Below are 18,717 nucleotides of genomic sequence, written 5' to 3' on the forward strand. Positions count from 1 at the left end.
GAAACTAAAACACTTCTTTATTTCGTAAATGAAATTTTTGAATGTGAAATAACAACAATTCAGAATTAAATTCTAGTTTATTGATATTCCTTGAAATGCCTTTTTGTGGAAATGAGGCCAATGGTTTCACAAAGCTTGATCTTTGGTGAAAAACGAATACTAAATTATTTGCCAAATTTTAAGTTAGCCCAAATGCAACCACAAAAAAACAACATACGCAACATAAAATATCAGTTTATAGTAAAAAAAACTTACGCGCACAACTGAGCAACTTTTCTCCATGCATTGAGTTCGTGCTTATTACTTTTTCTACGCAGATCGATTCAAAATAATTAGATATATTCAGTAATACATTACTAATTTTAAAAATAAAGTTAGTTTCGGATGCCTGATTCACGTTCCCGCTTCTTTCTTTTGAGATATAGAAATTAATTGAACCGAACTCGCTAGACAGAAAATACTTGGTGGTTTGTTTACTATTTATAAACTTCATAGGATTCGGTTCAAGATACGTAAAAACCATATGGTGACTATGCGTCATTCAGTCCAGCAATAGTATATAAGCCGCGAGCGCTTGTCAAATATCCACAAACTATTCTGCAAGCGTACCTGAACACAGTATAAAAAAAATTATTGAGTTGGTTATTATTGAATATAGATTCAAGCTACGATGAAGACTTTTATACTTTCTGCTTTCTTTGCACTTATTGTTGTTTGCATCGACGAAACTTTGGCCCACACATGCAACGATGTTATTTTACAGGAAGATGTTGATTATAGTCGGGTAAGTGAAATTTATTTTAAAGTTTTTATTTTCAAATTTGTTCGAAAAAAAAGTATTATGAACGCAAAATTAGCAATATTTTAAACGTTCGAAATTCGATTAACCTTTTGAGTTTAGAATTTATATATTTAGATGTATCATTAAAATTTTTGTTTCAAAACCGACATTTGATAGCGCTTTGTATGATAAAAAGCTAAAACAGCATCCGCTTCTATGTACAGGTTTTATAATGATTTCCTTGCACGGTTTCAACCTAGTATAAGTTATTTTATTTTTATTTTAATAATCATTTTCTTTTGATTAATGATTTTGAATAGTTCATAACTAGATATTTATGAATATGCCGGACATATTTCGCAATATTTGTCTTGCTCTCATTAAAAATTAATTCTGCCAGCGGCACAATTTTAAATCATTTCTGATCTTATCTTTTCAAAATTACAGCTCCGTGGAGAATGGTGGCAAGCATATCATACCCGTGACTCCCATTACTCTCAATTTGAGTGCTTTGATATGAGAATATTTGGTGTCAGCAAACTTCATAAACTATTCTACGTGCAAGAAACTATTCAAGAGTGAGTATCGAGCAAACTATATAATTATTGATATATTTCAGTAAAAAAAACACGTGAAGTAAAATTTATATTTTTATAATGCTAGGTCGAGACCGAAAATGGGAACAATTCAACAAATATTGTTCAGTACAATGTGCTGGGAAAACTGCGTGTCAGAACGTAAGTTACATTTAATTTTTTTATCATAAAGTGATAAGTACATTATTAATGAATTCAACCCGTCTTAACAAGCAATGATAAATTATTTCTTTTTTATATTCCAGGTGAAATTCATGTCAATGGACATATCGCAACAGACTATGACACATATATGATCATCCATACTTGTGTAAAAGGTAAGAACTGATTTTTATTATTTAGTAAATGATTTATTTTGTTGCTTCGTTATAAACTAACGAAATCATTTACTATTTATCAGGTCATCCAGTTATTGATGTTGAAGTCAGAAAAGAAATGAATCAACTACCACCGGAAAAGGTTCGGGAAGTCTCGCAACTTTTGGAAAAGATTGGAGTCAATTTTTTCTCTCTTCAAGAAAGAGACAGAAGCGTGTGCCCCACCCCAAAACGATAAATTGGACGTTTATTTCCTTAGAGTCTATATGTTATCTCTTTGTGCTGAATCTTTACAATTTATCGGGGACAATTTCCACTGTGACTCTAAAGATATGATATTACATATTTTCGTCGTTGTGTTTCACATATATTATTTTATTGAACTAACGCTTATTTAAACTGATGATGTTTTATTTAAACTATACTATGCTACACAATTGTCATATACCTCTTAAAATAATAAATATATTTGAAAAGAACAAATACTTGTGGAATATTTCAATTCATAATTTAAAATCGGGAATTTTAAATATCTTGCAAGCAGTGTCACTCATAGATTTAGCAATCCATCTGCAGCGCCGCAACGCTTATTTAAAGTGATGATGTTTTATTTAAACTATACTAAGCTACACAATTGTCATATACCTCTTAAAATAATAAATATATTTGAAAAGAACAAATACTTGTGGAATATTTCAATTCATAATTGAAAGTCGGGAATTTTAAATCTCTCACTCATGTCACTCATAGATTTAGCAATACATCTGCAGCGCCGCGGATAAGTTTACTGTTGTTGCAGAGTTTTCAGCAAATATCATCAGACGCTATATTCCGATATCTATATTCTAAATCTGCGTTTTAAGAAAAATAATTCTGTGGTATAAAACGCGTTAGACAACGTTTTCGAATAGGAAATCTATAGTATTGATTTATAGAAAATGTCGTACCACACACAACTATTTATCTCTGTCGAGTTCAGAAATTGATCGTCTGGCAAAGGTTATTGTAACATCGATTCATGATAACTTTGTACGAGTGATGCCAATTTTGAACTAACCATTTACACTCTTTTATCTGATCAAAAACACTCTGTCCAGTTTTACTTGAATTAATGCCGCACAAAAAAAAAACACATGAAGTTGCGTATAAGGGATTTGTACATGTGAGGTATATGCCTTCGGGGGATAGATTTCACGAGAACCATTTTGATTTCAATTTTTTGGGAAGAATCGTAATATAGTCCAGTCTTTGGTATATTTCAAAAAAATTCCTAATACCGTGCCGTTCCATATACACATAAGCTATTCGCAGTGAAGTAGAACCTTTTATTGCAATTTTAGTGATTCGAATTCGATTTTGAATCAAATTTTCTGTAACGTCATCTTTAAAACTATCTTAGCAGTGTCTAAAGTAATTGGGATTTTGTGATTATGAGTTTAAGTCGCTTGTGATAGGATTTTTGTGGTAGAATAATTCAGCAAGTAATAATTCAAATCTCGCTTTGGCACTGGTACGAATTATTTTACACCCATTCTCAACTTGACAAAAGAAAAGAAAACACAAAAGTTTTATAGAAAAAAAAATGACTCTTATTTGTAAATATTTTCAAAGAGAAAAAACTCATTGGTCAGATTAGTGGATATCTAATTTAACATTTATTTACCGCAAAACTGCGTTCTCGCGTATTTCACTAGTTGAATTAGACAGTCGCTTCCAATTGAATCCCAAAATCGACTTGAATGAATGATCTATTTGATGTATTTGTAGAAATTAAAATCATAAAAAATGTGTCCATCAGTCTATTTATAATCTATATCAGCAGTTCTTAACCCCTGGGGCAAATTTTGTCATTCTTAGGGGTCGTTATTGTGGGAAAAGGTTCAGAATAAACAAAAACCGCATCTATTTGCTCGTTTTGTTACGAGGAACGCTGTGTTATTGGTAGGCTAACTTGCCAGAAATATGTATTAACCCAGCGGTTCCCAAACTATGGGTCGCGACCCACTGGTGGGTCGCAAAAGAAATCTTAGTGGGTCGTGAAAAGATGTAGAAAGCTTTGGTTAATTATACTAGTTATTAGGATCGGTGGCGACTCGAATACGTGAATCTTCAAAAAAACAAAAGAAATTAAATTGAATTTAAATTCTAATCTGTGTAAGTTTCCTTTTCACGATCTACTCAAAGGAACAAAAATTTGCTACACAATAAATGACCATGTGGCTTTTTTACGCATAGCAGTTTTGTACACTGTACAGCACTTCTTACCGTGTTTCCCCGAAATTTAGACAGGATTCAGATTTATTTTCTTTTGAAGAATAACGCTATGTTTTTTTTTTGGAAGAGGTCTTTTGAGGGTAGGGTTTAATTAAAATCATTTTCAAAATTCAAATTATTAACCTATTTTCAGGCCAGGTCTTATTTTCGAGGAAACACGGTAGTTTTGCGATGATTAGCCATTGCTGTGTTCTGTGTTATGCCCTAAAAACAAAAGAAAATTAAATTAAAGTTAAGTGGGTCGCCATAAGCTGTAGTAATGAATAGTGGATTCCAACTCTAAAAAGTTTGGGAACTACTGTATGGACCTTTCCCCGAGCATCGACTTCCGTGTCTACTTCATGACATTGGCCAATCAGCAAGATGCAAAAAGTGACGTAACAATGCTCCCTTTTCGCATCCGCTCAGACCCTTTTCTCACTCAGACAGATTTTCATGTGTGGTCGTAAACATTACCTCGTTTCCGCGTTTTTGAACTCTATTCGTTAGTTTTCCTTTGTGTTTCGGAAACTTAAATATAAATCAGATAATTCAATGATCACTCTGTCTTCCTAGGAGTTTTAATTTAACTGCAGTAACAAAAAATTAGTGTAGAAATGGCTGTGATAGACTAGGCTAAAATTCTTTACCGGTACTTTTAAAAAACAGATTGTTGTATGCGATGAATCATAATGATGGTTTGAAACACATACCCCATTTTACAAGCGCCAACCCGCAAACGCACTCTTAAACTAGCCCCGAAAATTTTGCAATGGTAAAGTATAGGAGGAATTTTTCGGGGGTCAAAGGTCGGGGAATGGTCCATTAACCTATTATTGGATAGGCTGATGTGTATTAGCCTATTATTGCGTCATAATATCGCTCGTTTTGCAGAAAGTGATTCTGGCAACGATTATCGAGGCCGCCTGCGGATTGTCGCAAATTCAGCGTTGGAGCGAGAAATGTTAGCTCGACAGTGATTCGTTCCACGTAAAAATTAACGAAGTTCTAATTAAACAAGCTTCATAAAATTTGGTAAGTTTCAAGTTAGGAAAAAAACACGTATGACAATAGAGATTTGATAGGTGTCATTAGAAGGGACCATCAATTCGTAACACGTTTGAGTTGAAAGTTTTTTTTAAAAGCTCCGCACTGTAGGAAATATTTGCGCCGTAAAAAATTCAATAACGAGATTATAGTCCTGTATTTCGTGTGATGTAGATATTGCGACCTTGCAGATGCGGGTTGTAACATTCCTACTGGATAAGCAGGTTGATGATAAAATATTTCGTTTGTCTCTCCGTGGCCATATATTTGAGCATAGCTGTCTTGTTATCAGTAGACCTATATTTCAACCAAAATTGAAAACCACCACTTTTGAGCTCTTTGTTATTTCACCAGACATTGAAGATCTGGTTGCCAAAAAAACAAAGGCTGCCGTCGTATTAAATGTGATTGTTTTTTCCTGAAAGCAGCTTCCTGACCAAGACTTTCTGTTCATTCTTGAGTTCTTTGTTAATATAGGTTTTTAGCTTGAAATTGAAAAAAAAGTAGCTTTTAAGATCCAAACGTCTGAAATTCCCCCGCACTCTTTCGCCCCACCTATTCCCCCTCTATTCTTCCACCACTCCAATCTTCCCCTCCATTATTACCTCCTCCCGTCACTCGCTCATCCAACACTCTCTCCTTCCCACATCTATTCTAAGCTCCTCCCGTCACTCTTTCCCCCACCGCTCTTTCTTCACCGAACCCCACTCTTGCGGAGCAGAAGGGGTAGAAAAAGGGGACGTCTAAAGTTAGATCTTTTTAGAACCCGTTTTTCAATCGATCTCGTTTATAAAAATAATTTTTTTTTAAATCTCACGACCCCTGAATACGCTCAAATACTAAATGGTTTGTAGCACTTTTATGGCTGCAAAATTAAATGATTAATCATTTATTCATTGTTCATAATATTTATTTCTCTAGAAATTACCTTAAAGTGAAAAAAGCTGCGTATGTTTTCCACCAGCGACTTTTTGAAATCATGGCGTTGTCTTTACTCCAAGAAAACTAAATGTACACCGAATGGAATCAATTATACCGTATTAAAGCACTTTATAAATACATAAAAATGCATGGTAATGACGTTTATACTATTTCTGAATATTGCTATTTTGGCTTGAATCTTTTTATTTTTGTGTGAAACTGAAGCTACCAAAATAGGATGTTTTATATAAGTTTTAATTTATCTTATTAATGGTATATTTGCCATTTAAGCATTAGCATTTCAAGAAAACTGAAACCACTACAACGCAATCAATATTGCTAATCTCCTTATATTTGTCGATTTAATATCCATCAATCGACAAAAATTACTTTTTAAACACAATTATTTCCTGTTCTAAGTTTGAACAAAAATTAAATCACGATGTGGCAATTCCTCATATGTTAAAAACGACATTGAAAAATCATATTTTAATTTTTGCATATAATTTTCATTGAAAATATCCCATATCGAATAAATAATTGTCTCGTTTTCTGTTAAAAAAATTATAATCGCTCGAAACATACAGATTCGAATACGTAGGCTATATGACAATTTCTCCATTTATGATTTCGAATTCCTTATTTTTGAAAATGATATTCAAAAGTGACCAATTTCTGTTACGCGCAAACAGAAATATTATGGAATATTAGTAAATACGTCAACACTATGAGCTGTCTACTGTGATGCCATTAAAAGACTGATTTTACTCACCAACAATAAGCCCCAAGGGTTGTAGTAATTTGCATCATTAAAAATGAGATCGGATATGCGGAAACCGTAAGAAACGACGGTGCAAAGAGTATAATCATAAATCAAACAGTAAATCATTCACTGGAATGAAGTAGGAAATAAATTCCACAAAGTCGGTATGTAAATTTAATCCAACCTTATATGTCCAATTCTTATTCAATCATAAATCGTAAACTGACCAAAAAAAAAAGTCAAAGGCGTGATTATCGTCTGATATTGTTATTGTTTATCTGTTAAGCAGTCTGCAGGGTTGAGGCTTATTCACGCAGTAGCCGTTTTCAGCATCGACAAAATAGGACACTCCTGTTGAATTTTCTCCACAGAGTGTTTTTGTTGATGAATTTATATACAATCATGATGATAAAACCGCCCACATGTTTCCAATACGGGGAAGGTTCGTCTTTTTCAAGGCAATGGTTATGAATGTGTAAAATACCGAGGGCGTAGTAGCAGTACACCTTAATCGATGTCGTTTTATTTAGAAAAATTTCAAATCGGGCATCTCAATTAATGAACGAAAAACATAAAAATATTGTTTGCTTTAAATTCAAATCTTGAAATTCAGCTTCTATCGATAAAACTGATTACACAAATTCGATCGTCACTTCTTCATCAGGCGGACACATTTTACCTATATAGTACATTTGGCTATACTTTATATAAGTATTAGCAAAGAATTTCACGGAATTGCAGGCTATATAAGTTGTTAGAAGTGATAATATTGAAATTCATAACAACAAATATACTTTGCACCCTGAATAAAATGGTCATTGAAACTTATTGCAAACGAACTAAAACAACAAAGTAGTTTTACAGTTAGTTTGTGTTAAAAATATGTTTCATTATTGAGTTTTATGATACGTTTATGACATATGTAACTTAACTTTTCTCCTTACTTAAATAATAATTATTGAGTCGCGGTATTCGTTAAAAATTATTAGAGTTTAAAGATGTTAAAACAGAGGTTGACTCAGAGTGAAAATTCTCAATAGCGTAATATTTACGCACACCTATTAAATTTCTAATTATGATCTGCGTTTGGCTAAATTTGTATCTAATTATTATAGTGACATTCACGCGTTTGTAGTGCATATAGCTTTGCTTACTTATGAATATGTTGAATATGATCTTTTTCAATTTCGATTATTTCGACGAATAGTGCACTTTTCTTTCTTCCAAATATGGTCAGTTTTTGGTATAATTTAGGCTTCTCTTATACCAGGGATGGGCAATTACTTTTCTGAGTGGGCCAGGTATAGATAATAGACTTGGTTACTGTGCCGGAAGCTCAAAATTCAATATTAAAAACTACGAACGTTTTATTCACAACAGCTAGGCTAACGTTTATATAACAACAAGAAGCACAAATGTAATAATCGGGGTCGTTATGACATGATTATCATATTTTCAAAGGAAATTTATGTCCATAAAACGGACCTGTAGAAGTATGTGCACCAAGATGGCGCACAACCTGAATATAGTATGTTTACCAGGTTAGGGTTCAGGTTGTTCATCTTGGTGCACATACTTCGGGAGCGCCCATAAAATTATAGTTGTAATTTCAGCATACACAAGTGTGTCGGACGAAACACTTTGGTGAGCTGGATCCGGCCCGCGGGCCGTAATTTTCTCATCTATGCCTTACATCAAAACAATAGCATGAAAATGTATATTTTAAATTTAAAACCTAATTAATTTACTTTAAAGGTTAGCTCAGCTTTTAAGAATAGTTTCTATGAGTGTGATATAAATACCTAATTTGAATAATGCATTTTAGTCAGCTATAAAGCATACGTTTTTATAATAAAGCAAAATGTTAAATACTTCGAGATCATCATTCACTGGAAAAACGCATCAAAACTATTTTTTATTCTGCGATGGAGACTTTTTCAACTGGTTTATTTTTTGATTCGTTGAATGCATACGAAAATAGGAAAAGTCAAGAATTGGTTTTATAAATCCAATTCTGTAATAAATGTAATTCTCCATACACGTTAAAACTTTTGGTTGCAAGTAGGTTAAAACCTAACTTGTTTCATACATTACCTCTGTTCACAAATATCAAGTGCAGTTTATAAGACATTATTGATCATCCGTAGATCAATTTCGAATACAAATTGTACATTTTCGTTCCTGAGAAAATTTTAGAATCGAAATTGACAGACAGAATATATTTAGTGACTTGATTCTATTTATAACTTTAACAGATTCAGTTTAGAATGAGTAAAATCATATGATGACTATGCGTCATTTTAGGCCGCAAGGAGTATATAAGTGTCAGCAGTTCGTTGAGGACATTCACAAGTTACTTGAAACTACTACCGAGAAGAGTGAGATAAAACTTAATAGTTGGTTAATATACTAACCGCACACTGAAAACTAAGATGAAGATTTTTTTGATTTTTGCTGTTCTTGTTGCTGTTTGTTATAACGAAGCATCAGCTCACACGTGCAATGGTCAGATTTTACAGAAAGACGTGGATTATAGTCGGGTAAGAAAATTTTTCAAAGCTTTGCTCCAAATAAATCTCAGTGTAACTATACAAATTTTGATCGCTTATATGCTAGGAAGGTACAATTTTGACCCTCCGGAAGTATTCGTACCATGATGACGCACAACCTGAACAACCCTAACCTGGTACACATACTATGCTCAGGTTGTGCGCCATCTTAATCATTTTAAGTATAGACTTGACAATTGACAGAATTGAATTTGATTGCGGCAAATGTTTAGTTTATCAAATATTTTCATCACAGCTCCGTGGAGAATGGTGGCAAGCATATTATACCCGTGACTCTCGTTACTCTCAATTTGATTGCTATGATATGAGAATAATTGGTCTCAACAGACGTTATAAACAATTCTACGTTCAAGAAATAATACAAGAGTGAGTATTGAATAAAATTTATCAATGTTGTATTGTTAAAATATCAGAAAAAAGTACATTTCGTTTATATTTAATATTTTTTATAAATTTAGAACAAGACCGAAAATGGGAACAATTCAACAAATATTGCTCAACACGATGTGCTGGGAAAATTGTGTGTCGGATCGTAAGTTGATTTAGATCATTCTTAAAGACGTATCTATGCGTGAATATCCAAAGCCAAAGAGATTAATTCTTTCATTAAATATTTTCAGGTGAAATTAATATCAATGGACACATTGCAACAGACTATCGTAACTATATGATCATCCATACTTGTGTTGAAGGTAAATAATGTTTTTAACTTTTATTATTTAATAGGTTTTATTGTACTGTTAGAAGATGACTCATTTTCTTCCTATTTTTCAGGTCGTCCTATTATCGACATACAATTGAGAAAAAGAATCAAGAAACTTCCCTGCAGAAAGATTCAGGAAATCGCAAAAATCTTAGAGAAAATCGGAGTCAATTTCTTTTCTCTTCAAGAGAGAGACAGAACCACTTGCCCATCTCCTAAATAATATTTTATTAGCTATTTATTCCTGCATTTATATCTGGTATTGCAGTTCAGGGATTCAATACCTATTTACACTGTGGTATTCTTATTTCCCAATTTCATATTCAACTTATATTTATAATGTGAAAATATATTTATTTAAAGCATTTGCAATACTATGCTATGTTTCACAATTGTGACGTACAATTATTTGTTATTTCATTATTTATGCAATTTATGAAAAGACGAATATAAAAAATTATAGTAAAATTTTGCAAATTCTTTTGCTGTAATTCAATGCAGTTTAGACTCATGGTATAGCAATGGTATGATATGCAGTTACGAGATTTCAGAAAGTCGAACTCCTGGTGTCGTTCACAAGCCTGTGCGTGTATGCACAGTCACGTAAATTTCGTCCCCGAGAAAAGTCAATAAAAGGGCTTATGAACACGAAACTGACTGTTACATTGTAGACTAGATGGTAGGAAAAATAATTATAAAAGTTGTGACCGGGGAGTCATTGTTGCTCACAAGTTCAAACTGTGCTTGACCTGAAATATAACCTTTTATGACGCACTCCTTCCATTTGTGTATCCTAGTTTTAACGCCGCTCTAATTAATACCTAGAAATATCGGGTAACAATTTGTAATTGTGATAATGAATGAATGTAGTCATAATTTCAAAACTTGTAAATCAGAACAAATTATTTTTTTATTTCAAAATTTTGAAGAAAGATAAAAGGCCACTTATTCGAACTACTTGATAACGTTAATAATCTGTGATAGAGTGTGACTATCAGTTTGTAAAAAAACATAGATATTAGAGCTATATTGATTTGGTATGTTTTCATAGTCTAAGATAACCCTGAACCCATACCGAACACACTACGGCGTTTCAAAATCCCCAAACAATTTTGAAAAAAATATTTGTGGTGCGTAAATTTATGCAATCTGAACCTCAATGTGCCGATATAATGCATTTAGCGTAAAAATAGAAGCGCCAAGGGCAATATTTTTGAAGACAAAAGATCAAAATCTGTTAATACATTCAAATCTCATCTTTTAGTATATAGAAATCGAGTTTATCTCAATCGCGATCTACGAAAAGCACATATTTTAACATGAATAGGTATTTGGAAGATAAATAAACTTGATACGCGTAAGAAATTAGTACAAAAAATTACAAAAAGTTTAATCCACGATCATGTGTGTTATATTATAACGCCAAAAAGAAAAATCCATTTAGCACTGTCATATTTTTGAAAAATGAACTGAAAAAACTCAGCATGCATTTGAAGCGATTTTTGTTCTTGCAGCAGGCAAATGTTCCAATATTTAAAAATCAATGAATACGTCATTGTTAGTCTGAGAGGAAAAGAATGTCCTGAAAGTTTACCGGATGTTTATTCCGGAAATGACGTATTTGAAAAATTAATAAACATTGTTATATTTCATCCATTTAGTTGAAGTTCACTTTTCATAAATGTTGCATGAATGACATTTCACCAGACAACGTATTTTAGAAATTTCCAATTTATGGACTTTTTTCTACTTCGATATTTCTCTGGAAATGATGGCCATAAATTCGTTCAAATCAAGAATAAAACAGTAGAAAATGTTTGGAATGAAATGGGTTTTCTTTTCAATATTCTTCTGACATATTGAATGTTAGTTTAACCAATAAATAAAAGCTTTATCAAAACTTTACAGCCATCTTCAATGTTTGTTTAAAAAATACAGAAATTATTTAGGCAAACAACATGTTTAACGTCATTGTGTGACGTCATCAAAATTACTGAAAATGAGGTCATTATCTATCAAAGGCGAGATATTTACATCAATTTAGTGACCAAGGGATCTACTCATTTTTTAAATTTTCGTGGTTATTGTATTAGGTGATTTCCAACGAGTTCGTCATGAAATTTAACACATTTATTTAAATCAAACAGACAGGGCGGAAAAAGTTATATAGAATATGACAAAAATGAATTTGTTGACAAAAAATCCAACAGAGATATTTGTCATTTCTTGAAATATTCATAATTATTTTGACGTGTGTTCGTGGACACTTTCTCCTAAATTACCCCAAACGCAAGGATTTGATAAATAATAAAACTTATGAGTCACATACAATTTTTCAATTATGTCTTCGAACAGGCAAAAAACAAAGATAAGTATAAAAATTATGTGCAAAACACCCATGATCAAATACAGTTAGTACACCTTTATGTTTGTTTTTTAAAAAGCAGTGGGGATCATTTGTGGACAATAGGTTGGTCTATAAATAGTATGTTGCGGCCAAAAGAGTTTACCATAGATGGAAGAGTGCAAATGGATGAAACAACGCACATCGTGGAATTAGGTTTCGTTCCTGGTAATAAAGTAAATTAAATAAATTGCTTGTTAACAATATAGGAATTATCCAAGAATTAGTTTTACGTCATGCACCGCATCATTTTTGTTACAAATTGTCCTGTTTTCAAAACTCTTGAGTCTCTACTTATAAAGAGTGTCATGGTCCGAATCATATTTGCTTCAAAGCAAAAGTATTTTTTTACTTTCTTGGATTTTCGTGGCGAAATAGAAGATTTATGAGTCGACTACAACAATACTTGGAATAACATGTAATAGCATTAACTCCCCATAACGGTAAAAAAAAAGATTGATGTAACATTTTTCTAAACAGCACACACTGGTTTGAAAAATGACGCGTGATGAAGTTGAAACTATTTATTTTCATAATTCAGTTACTTAGATATCATAGAATACTCAATTGGGACGGGTCAGAAAAATAAAATCCGACTTTTCAAGGTAGTATGAGTCGCATTCTTGGTGCTTAAAATTTTTCTTTATATTTTATTAGTTTACAACTAGATTAACCTAGACTTGATTTGGTTAGGTAAAAAAAATGAAATTCATAAATATATCAATATCCCTTTCATTATATCACTCACATTGTAGCTATCATAACAAAGTGATATTACTCTTTTTCCTGATCGTTTGTCTGTGTGATTATGTAAGATGTAAAATTATCGTCTCGTCTTATGATTTGCCGCAAGTTGCATTCATGGAACAAACTACCTCACTTTTTGCGTGCTTTACTGATCACCGGCGACATCTGTCGTACAGACAATAAATCGTAATGGGTTTCTATTCTTACTAACGTAGTGTGGCTAACTTGCACATGTCAGGTAAATAAGCTAAGATTTCTCGGAATCGGTGGTGGTCTTTGCGTGCTTTTTGCCCAGACAACCTGGGGTTTAGAAAATTTGTGAAGTAATCGAGAAAGCAGAATGGTAAGCCACGCCCTGGGAATCAAGTTTTGGTTTATTTATTTGTGCATAACGGCCTCCGACATTAGGGGAGACGTAGGGTGGTTGGAAAGCGTGCTACCTATGGTGGATGTTATTTTAAATCTCGACCTACGTGGTTCTATGATAGGTTGGATTAACATAAAGGACTCTCCGCTGATGTTGGGGCCAGGTGACACGTTTTTGGTATCTTTACTTTCATCGTCGATCACATGGCTGCTACTATGGGATAGAGATTTTTTCAAGATTTTCTAAAATAGAGATAAAATGGGTATGGTCGAAGTCGGAAAACCATACCGCTATGTCGCGTTATACAACACCGTTCCTCGGTGGTAAGGTTTATTTACGTTTCGTACGTTGTCGCAATTGGCCTTAAATAGCGAGTAGAGTACTGGTTGACGTCTCGTCACATCATGGATTCCTATATTGATTACGAGCGTGGGCGACACTGGGATTGTATGTTTACGTCTGCCGTCAAAACATTCGGGTTTCCTTCAATAATTCATCTCATTTAGACATGTTAGGGTTGTTTTGGTCTAGTTGTCGAAATAATGACCAAACTCATGACTCGTTTTATACATAGCGGTTAGATGCCTAATGTAGTTTCTTGTCGACTAGTTTGATAATATTAAAAATGTTATGTCTATTTCTTTACTTACCTCATCAACGACCTGACGTGGTCGTTTGCCTTGCTTCTATTCCGGCCAAACACTGCTGCAGAATAATCTATAATCCGTTTACATCCAAGCAATTTCAGTTATCCATTGGTATTCCAATACAATCCTTTTTGAAGTTCTACTCTCACTCATATTATCTAAAGGTCTAACCTTCTAGTGGCCCCAACTGCCTTCTATCTGAAAACTTGATAAGCGATTTTTTCGACAGCGACAATCACGCCAGCATCAACATAACATTTCATGTTAATAATAATAAACACTAGACAAAAACCAGTTATAGTTTCTTGATATACGGTACTGACACACCAACGTTACAGTAATGTCTCAAGAAATTTGACGTTCAAAATAACAAAATTTCACAGAAACGAAAGGATGGAAGCATCAATAGAGAACATTATAAAAAATATGTGTTGCCATGTATTGTGAGGAGGTACGTCAATATTTGGGGCATGAGTAAACAAGGGAGCAATGCTCAAATATATGGACACGAAAGCTGAAACAAAGTAGTACGGGTATACAATAAGTCACTGTAGGCAGGGGCTCCCAAAGTTGAATGACCGGGGCCAAAATTAGAAGTGGAAGGATATTCACGGGCCGTATGCAATCCTAACAACGGTACGTATAATTAAGAAACAGGTATAATTGAAGTGTTACGAATATACACGTGCTTAAACTGTGTTAATGACGTAACAATTGACGGTATCTAGACCGCAAAAAATAAAAACAAATGGTTAAACCGTAAATATATACTACTACGTTAAACTATTTCACTTGAGTTCGGTGGATCATATTAAATTGTTACGCGGGCCGTATTTGGTCCGAGGTTTGGAAACCACTGCTGTAGACTATCGGTACCGCAGTGTTGACGACTCCCCTTACCACTTGATCGTGAACACGGAACCGCCACAAGATGCGCAATTTTTAATTTTGATGACGTCATCGCACTCTGAAAACGAATCTCATAGAGCCCACAAACATTTCTGAAATGGAAAAAGTAATGCCTTTCTTGCGAAAAATACAATCTTCAAACCTTGGCAATCTTGAAGTAATTGGTCCAGAATTTAATTTTCAAAACAGCGGGGAAATGAACATAACAACATAATAACAAAACGGTCCATATGTACATTTTGTGTCCAATAATATCATCTAATTTTGAGTAAGCCTGAACCGTGAGGGACGTTTGACAACAAACTTTATTAGTTGCTTTACCCGCATACTTGCAATTTTGTGTACTAGCTTGCTGAAAATATTCTAATGCTAGGTTGTATCTATAATCTGGTTCCATTACATTTGAACCAACGTACATTTGAACCCATGACAATTGCACCTGCATACTATCGCACTTATGAATTTTTTTTGTTTTACGGATATTTGAACCCATACTCACCCTAACCCATGGGTTTTAGCACCCGCATATAGATTGAACCCGCGGATATACGCATGGGTTCAAATGTACGTGGGTTCAAATGTACGGTCACCCTATATTCTATCTATTGTATCTGAGCGGTTGTACTCGGAATATTTCATTTGAAGATTTTGCCCTTCCAGCCAAAACAAAACTTGTCACGCACCAGACTATTCCATCATTGCTTTGTGTTTACCCACGTAATGTTTTCCAACAGAGAGTACGAGAGACAAAATATATTGATATAACGTTGTAGCAAAAGCATTTAGGCTTAAAGTGCAGATGCATGCGAAGAGAATTCAAACTAGAAGGAAGAATATATATTGTAAGGCGAAAGAATAAGAAAATGAACCGAACAAATGGAATTCATATTGCTTTTGGCATAGTATATCTGGCAACCCTGGTAATAGCTGAGCAATGCCAAATTCCCACACCAATAGAAGATATAGATGTTGATAAGGTAATATATATATGACTGTTTTTATAATATGAAGTAGTAATGAACATGAGTGTACACTCGCGAATTTACCATAAGGTCAAAAGCCCAATAAAGAAGGCAAAAAGTTGAATCACTGGTGACGAACGACATTGAAAAAAATAATTGGTCACCATCCTAATTTCAGTTTCCAAAAACGTGGTACCAAGGTCTTCATACAAACGATCCAGTAATGTCTGAAGATGTCCTATGTTCGAAATTACAAAACTTCACCAAGACGAAAGAAGGTTGGAAAATGGTGATAACGGAATACCATAAGAAGTATATATATATATATATATATATTATTTTGCATTTTCATTATGTTCATCAATATCATAAAAAAAGTTCAACGATTCTAGACATTTTTGATATAATGTTCAAAACTGTCTCACGTAGTCCAAGAAATTAATTTTCAATTCAAAATTGCACACAAGAAACATGAAAAAAATTTTCAGGTTCATGTATCAAAAAAGAGAAATAACAATATCAATATTTTCAATTCTAGTTCTCCGCCTCGTGTTTTTCCATCACGACACATAAGACAGCGCAAAGGAGTTTACACTATAGACAAAAAAGATGGTAAGATTAGATAAATATAGGTAGTTTATTAGGTGTAGTTTGTGGTTTGATTAGGGTAATGTCCATATCAAACATCATCGTGTATTGTTTATATAGATCTTGGAACAATCACTTCTCAAACTTTAAGTTCCGATGGAGGATTTAATGAAGCCGCTGCAGCAATAGGTAACATTTTAGCATACGATTTAAAGTAGAAAGAGATATTTTTAGGCTTGTCCGTGGGAATGGGAATCGTTCCATGGATGGGATGGGACAGCACATATTTGTATTTCCCATGGGACACGACATACCACATGGTTTTGGGGAAAATGATGGTAAAATATTCCATTATGGACTGTTAGGCCATATATTTGAGCATTATAAAAAGCAAAATATATATTCAGCATTGACAATATACTTTTTGAAGGGGCTGATGGACACATGTATAATACTTATAAATCTAAAGTTAACAAATTCAGCTATTTTTGTTATTTTGCATGTCTCATCGTACATTAGTCCTATTTAGTAGACGCTAAACCTAAATTTAACAATTTCAATTGTTGTATTCCAACCGGAATTCTTTGGAATGGGATGGGACAGGCATAAATTGCTATGGGATGGGACAGAAAAATATGTCCCGTGGACAAGCCTAGATATGTTTAATAGGTTTAGAGATTTTCATCCCAAGTATTTTGAAGCATTTGAATTACGTAAGTTGTATCTAGTGTGTGCTGAACGAAGTCAAGGCAAAATGACGGTATCTGTGATATTTTGTTTTGTGTGCAATTTGACGCTAATTATTTTTTGTTTTTTCTTTTTTTTCTGATTGAATTGAATGAAACGAATTTGATTGCTGTAAAGATGATGCGCTTCTCAGTAGAGAACTTCTTGAACTGAGCGATTATAAAAACTACTTTATCACAGCTTTTTGCAGTTTAACAGGTGAGCAAATTTTTATGTTTCAACTCAAGAAATGCTATATATTTATGGCTGTGTATCAGTATTTTTTCACTCACAATATAGTGGAATATATATTTTTTCGTCTCATGTTTCAGGTGAATGGATTGTTTGGGCTCATTTTCCAACACCAAATCCCGATGTTCGTCAAGTCAGTAAAATGTGGAATACTCTGATTGATTACCGAATCGCAGTCAAATTGTATCCCTGCAAGAAAATCAATTGGAAATAACACGTTTTAAAAACGATCTTGCCAAAAACTACGAACAAATAATGCTACTCAATATTGATTTCTCCATATTCTAGAGCTAATTCAGCATTTGTGTATTGTGGCCATTTTCACAACACAACGCAAGTACCTCTTAGTCGGTGTGGCAAAGCCATTTTTGCATATGTTATTCCTAACCCCAACTGACCACGTGATCAAAAAATAACGTCCCTATGACGACACAGTAACGTAATAAGGCCCTCCAAACTAGATTAACTGTCATCCAAGACGCGCAGACGATCACCCGAAATTGAGCAAGCCATTTCTCTCGTTTTCTCGTCGTGACGATCTCGATATGAGAGAGATCGCTGGCGTTAGTGAGTTCGTTATCGTTGGCGAAAATGCCACTTCGGGCGATTGTAGCTATACTTTGGCAAGCTCTTCGACGTGATTGTGAGTTCGTAGTGACGTAATCGGATGACGGAGCAAGGTGGGGGTTAGGAATAACATATGCAAAAATGATTGTGACACGGCGAAGAGAGGTATTTACGCCGTTTAGTGAACATGCGCCATATATTGTAATATTATTCAGTAATATATTCCATAATAAAACAGTAATAAAGTCTTCCTAATTAAACAGCTTAATTAAATACATGTTTGAAAACTTTTTCCCGAATGAAGCGTAGCTGCAGATATGGCCAGATAATTACTATAAAGTACATTGAAGGAACGAAATACGATGTGTTCGACAAATTCTCTCGATGTTTTTGCCATTTGCTGATCGCATCAATAACAGAGCGTTATTAATTTAAGGTCTTCAAAATTCCAGCAAGTTTCTAAAATCGTTTTGCGACTGTATTGCGAATTACAAATTTGTCCAATTAGAGTCGTTTTAAGCGGATAGACGGTGCGGTGCGTTGATTGCAACACTAGGGCTAGAACGTAACACAACGTCATTTTTGGCGATTTTGAGT

The 18,717-nt window shown here is 33.8% G+C and overlaps 3 protein-coding genes and 1 long non-coding RNA gene across 5 annotated transcripts in view; 3 read left to right on the plus strand and 1 right to left on the minus strand.

Moving 5' to 3' along the window:
* LOC144411888 (uncharacterized) overlaps nucleotides 1-18,717 on the minus strand; it is a 40,951-nt gene that overhangs the window by 11,871 nt on the left and 10,363 nt on the right. Inside the window, exon 1 of one of the 2 annotated variants that reach the window (XR_013468985.1) lies at nucleotides 14,120-14,291. The exons of the other annotated variant lie outside the window; for it this stretch is intronic. This is a non-coding gene — a long non-coding RNA (uncharacterized LOC144411888). Of the gene's footprint in view, nucleotides 1-14,119; nucleotides 14,292-18,717 lie in introns of those variants that run through there. 2 annotated transcript variants of the gene reach the window in all.
* LOC120334346 (uncharacterized) lies at nucleotides 581-2,171 on the plus strand. Its single transcript, XM_039401835.2, has 5 exons — nucleotides 581-784; nucleotides 1,229-1,359; nucleotides 1,445-1,518; nucleotides 1,623-1,694; nucleotides 1,778-2,171. The coding sequence occupies exons 1-5, from the start codon at nucleotides 671-673 to the stop codon at nucleotides 1,930-1,932; spliced, it is 546 nt and encodes a 181-aa protein (XP_039257769.1). The 5' UTR covers nucleotides 581-670; the 3' UTR covers nucleotides 1,933-2,171.
* On the plus strand, nucleotides 9,011-10,432 carry LOC120334347 (uncharacterized). Its single transcript, XM_039401836.2, has 5 exons — nucleotides 9,011-9,218; nucleotides 9,484-9,614; nucleotides 9,707-9,780; nucleotides 9,869-9,940; nucleotides 10,023-10,432. Exons 1-5 carry the CDS (start codon nucleotides 9,111-9,113, stop codon nucleotides 10,172-10,174), a joined length of 537 nt encoding a protein of 178 aa, XP_039257770.2. The 5' UTR covers nucleotides 9,011-9,110; the 3' UTR covers nucleotides 10,175-10,432.
* On the plus strand, nucleotides 15,766-18,429 carry LOC120334444 (uncharacterized). The gene is made up of 6 exons (XM_039401954.2): nucleotides 15,766-16,002; nucleotides 16,166-16,299; nucleotides 16,526-16,599; nucleotides 16,696-16,764; nucleotides 17,440-17,520; nucleotides 17,634-18,429. Exons 1-6 carry the CDS (start codon nucleotides 15,829-15,831, stop codon nucleotides 17,765-17,767), a joined length of 666 nt encoding a protein of 221 aa, XP_039257888.1. The 5' UTR covers nucleotides 15,766-15,828; the 3' UTR covers nucleotides 17,768-18,429.

The sequence above is a fragment of the Styela clava genome, chromosome 15, assembly GCF_964204865.1.
Source record: "Styela clava chromosome 15, kaStyClav1.hap1.2, whole genome shotgun sequence".
Classification (NCBI taxonomy): domain Eukaryota; kingdom Metazoa; phylum Chordata; class Ascidiacea; order Stolidobranchia; family Styelidae; genus Styela; species Styela clava.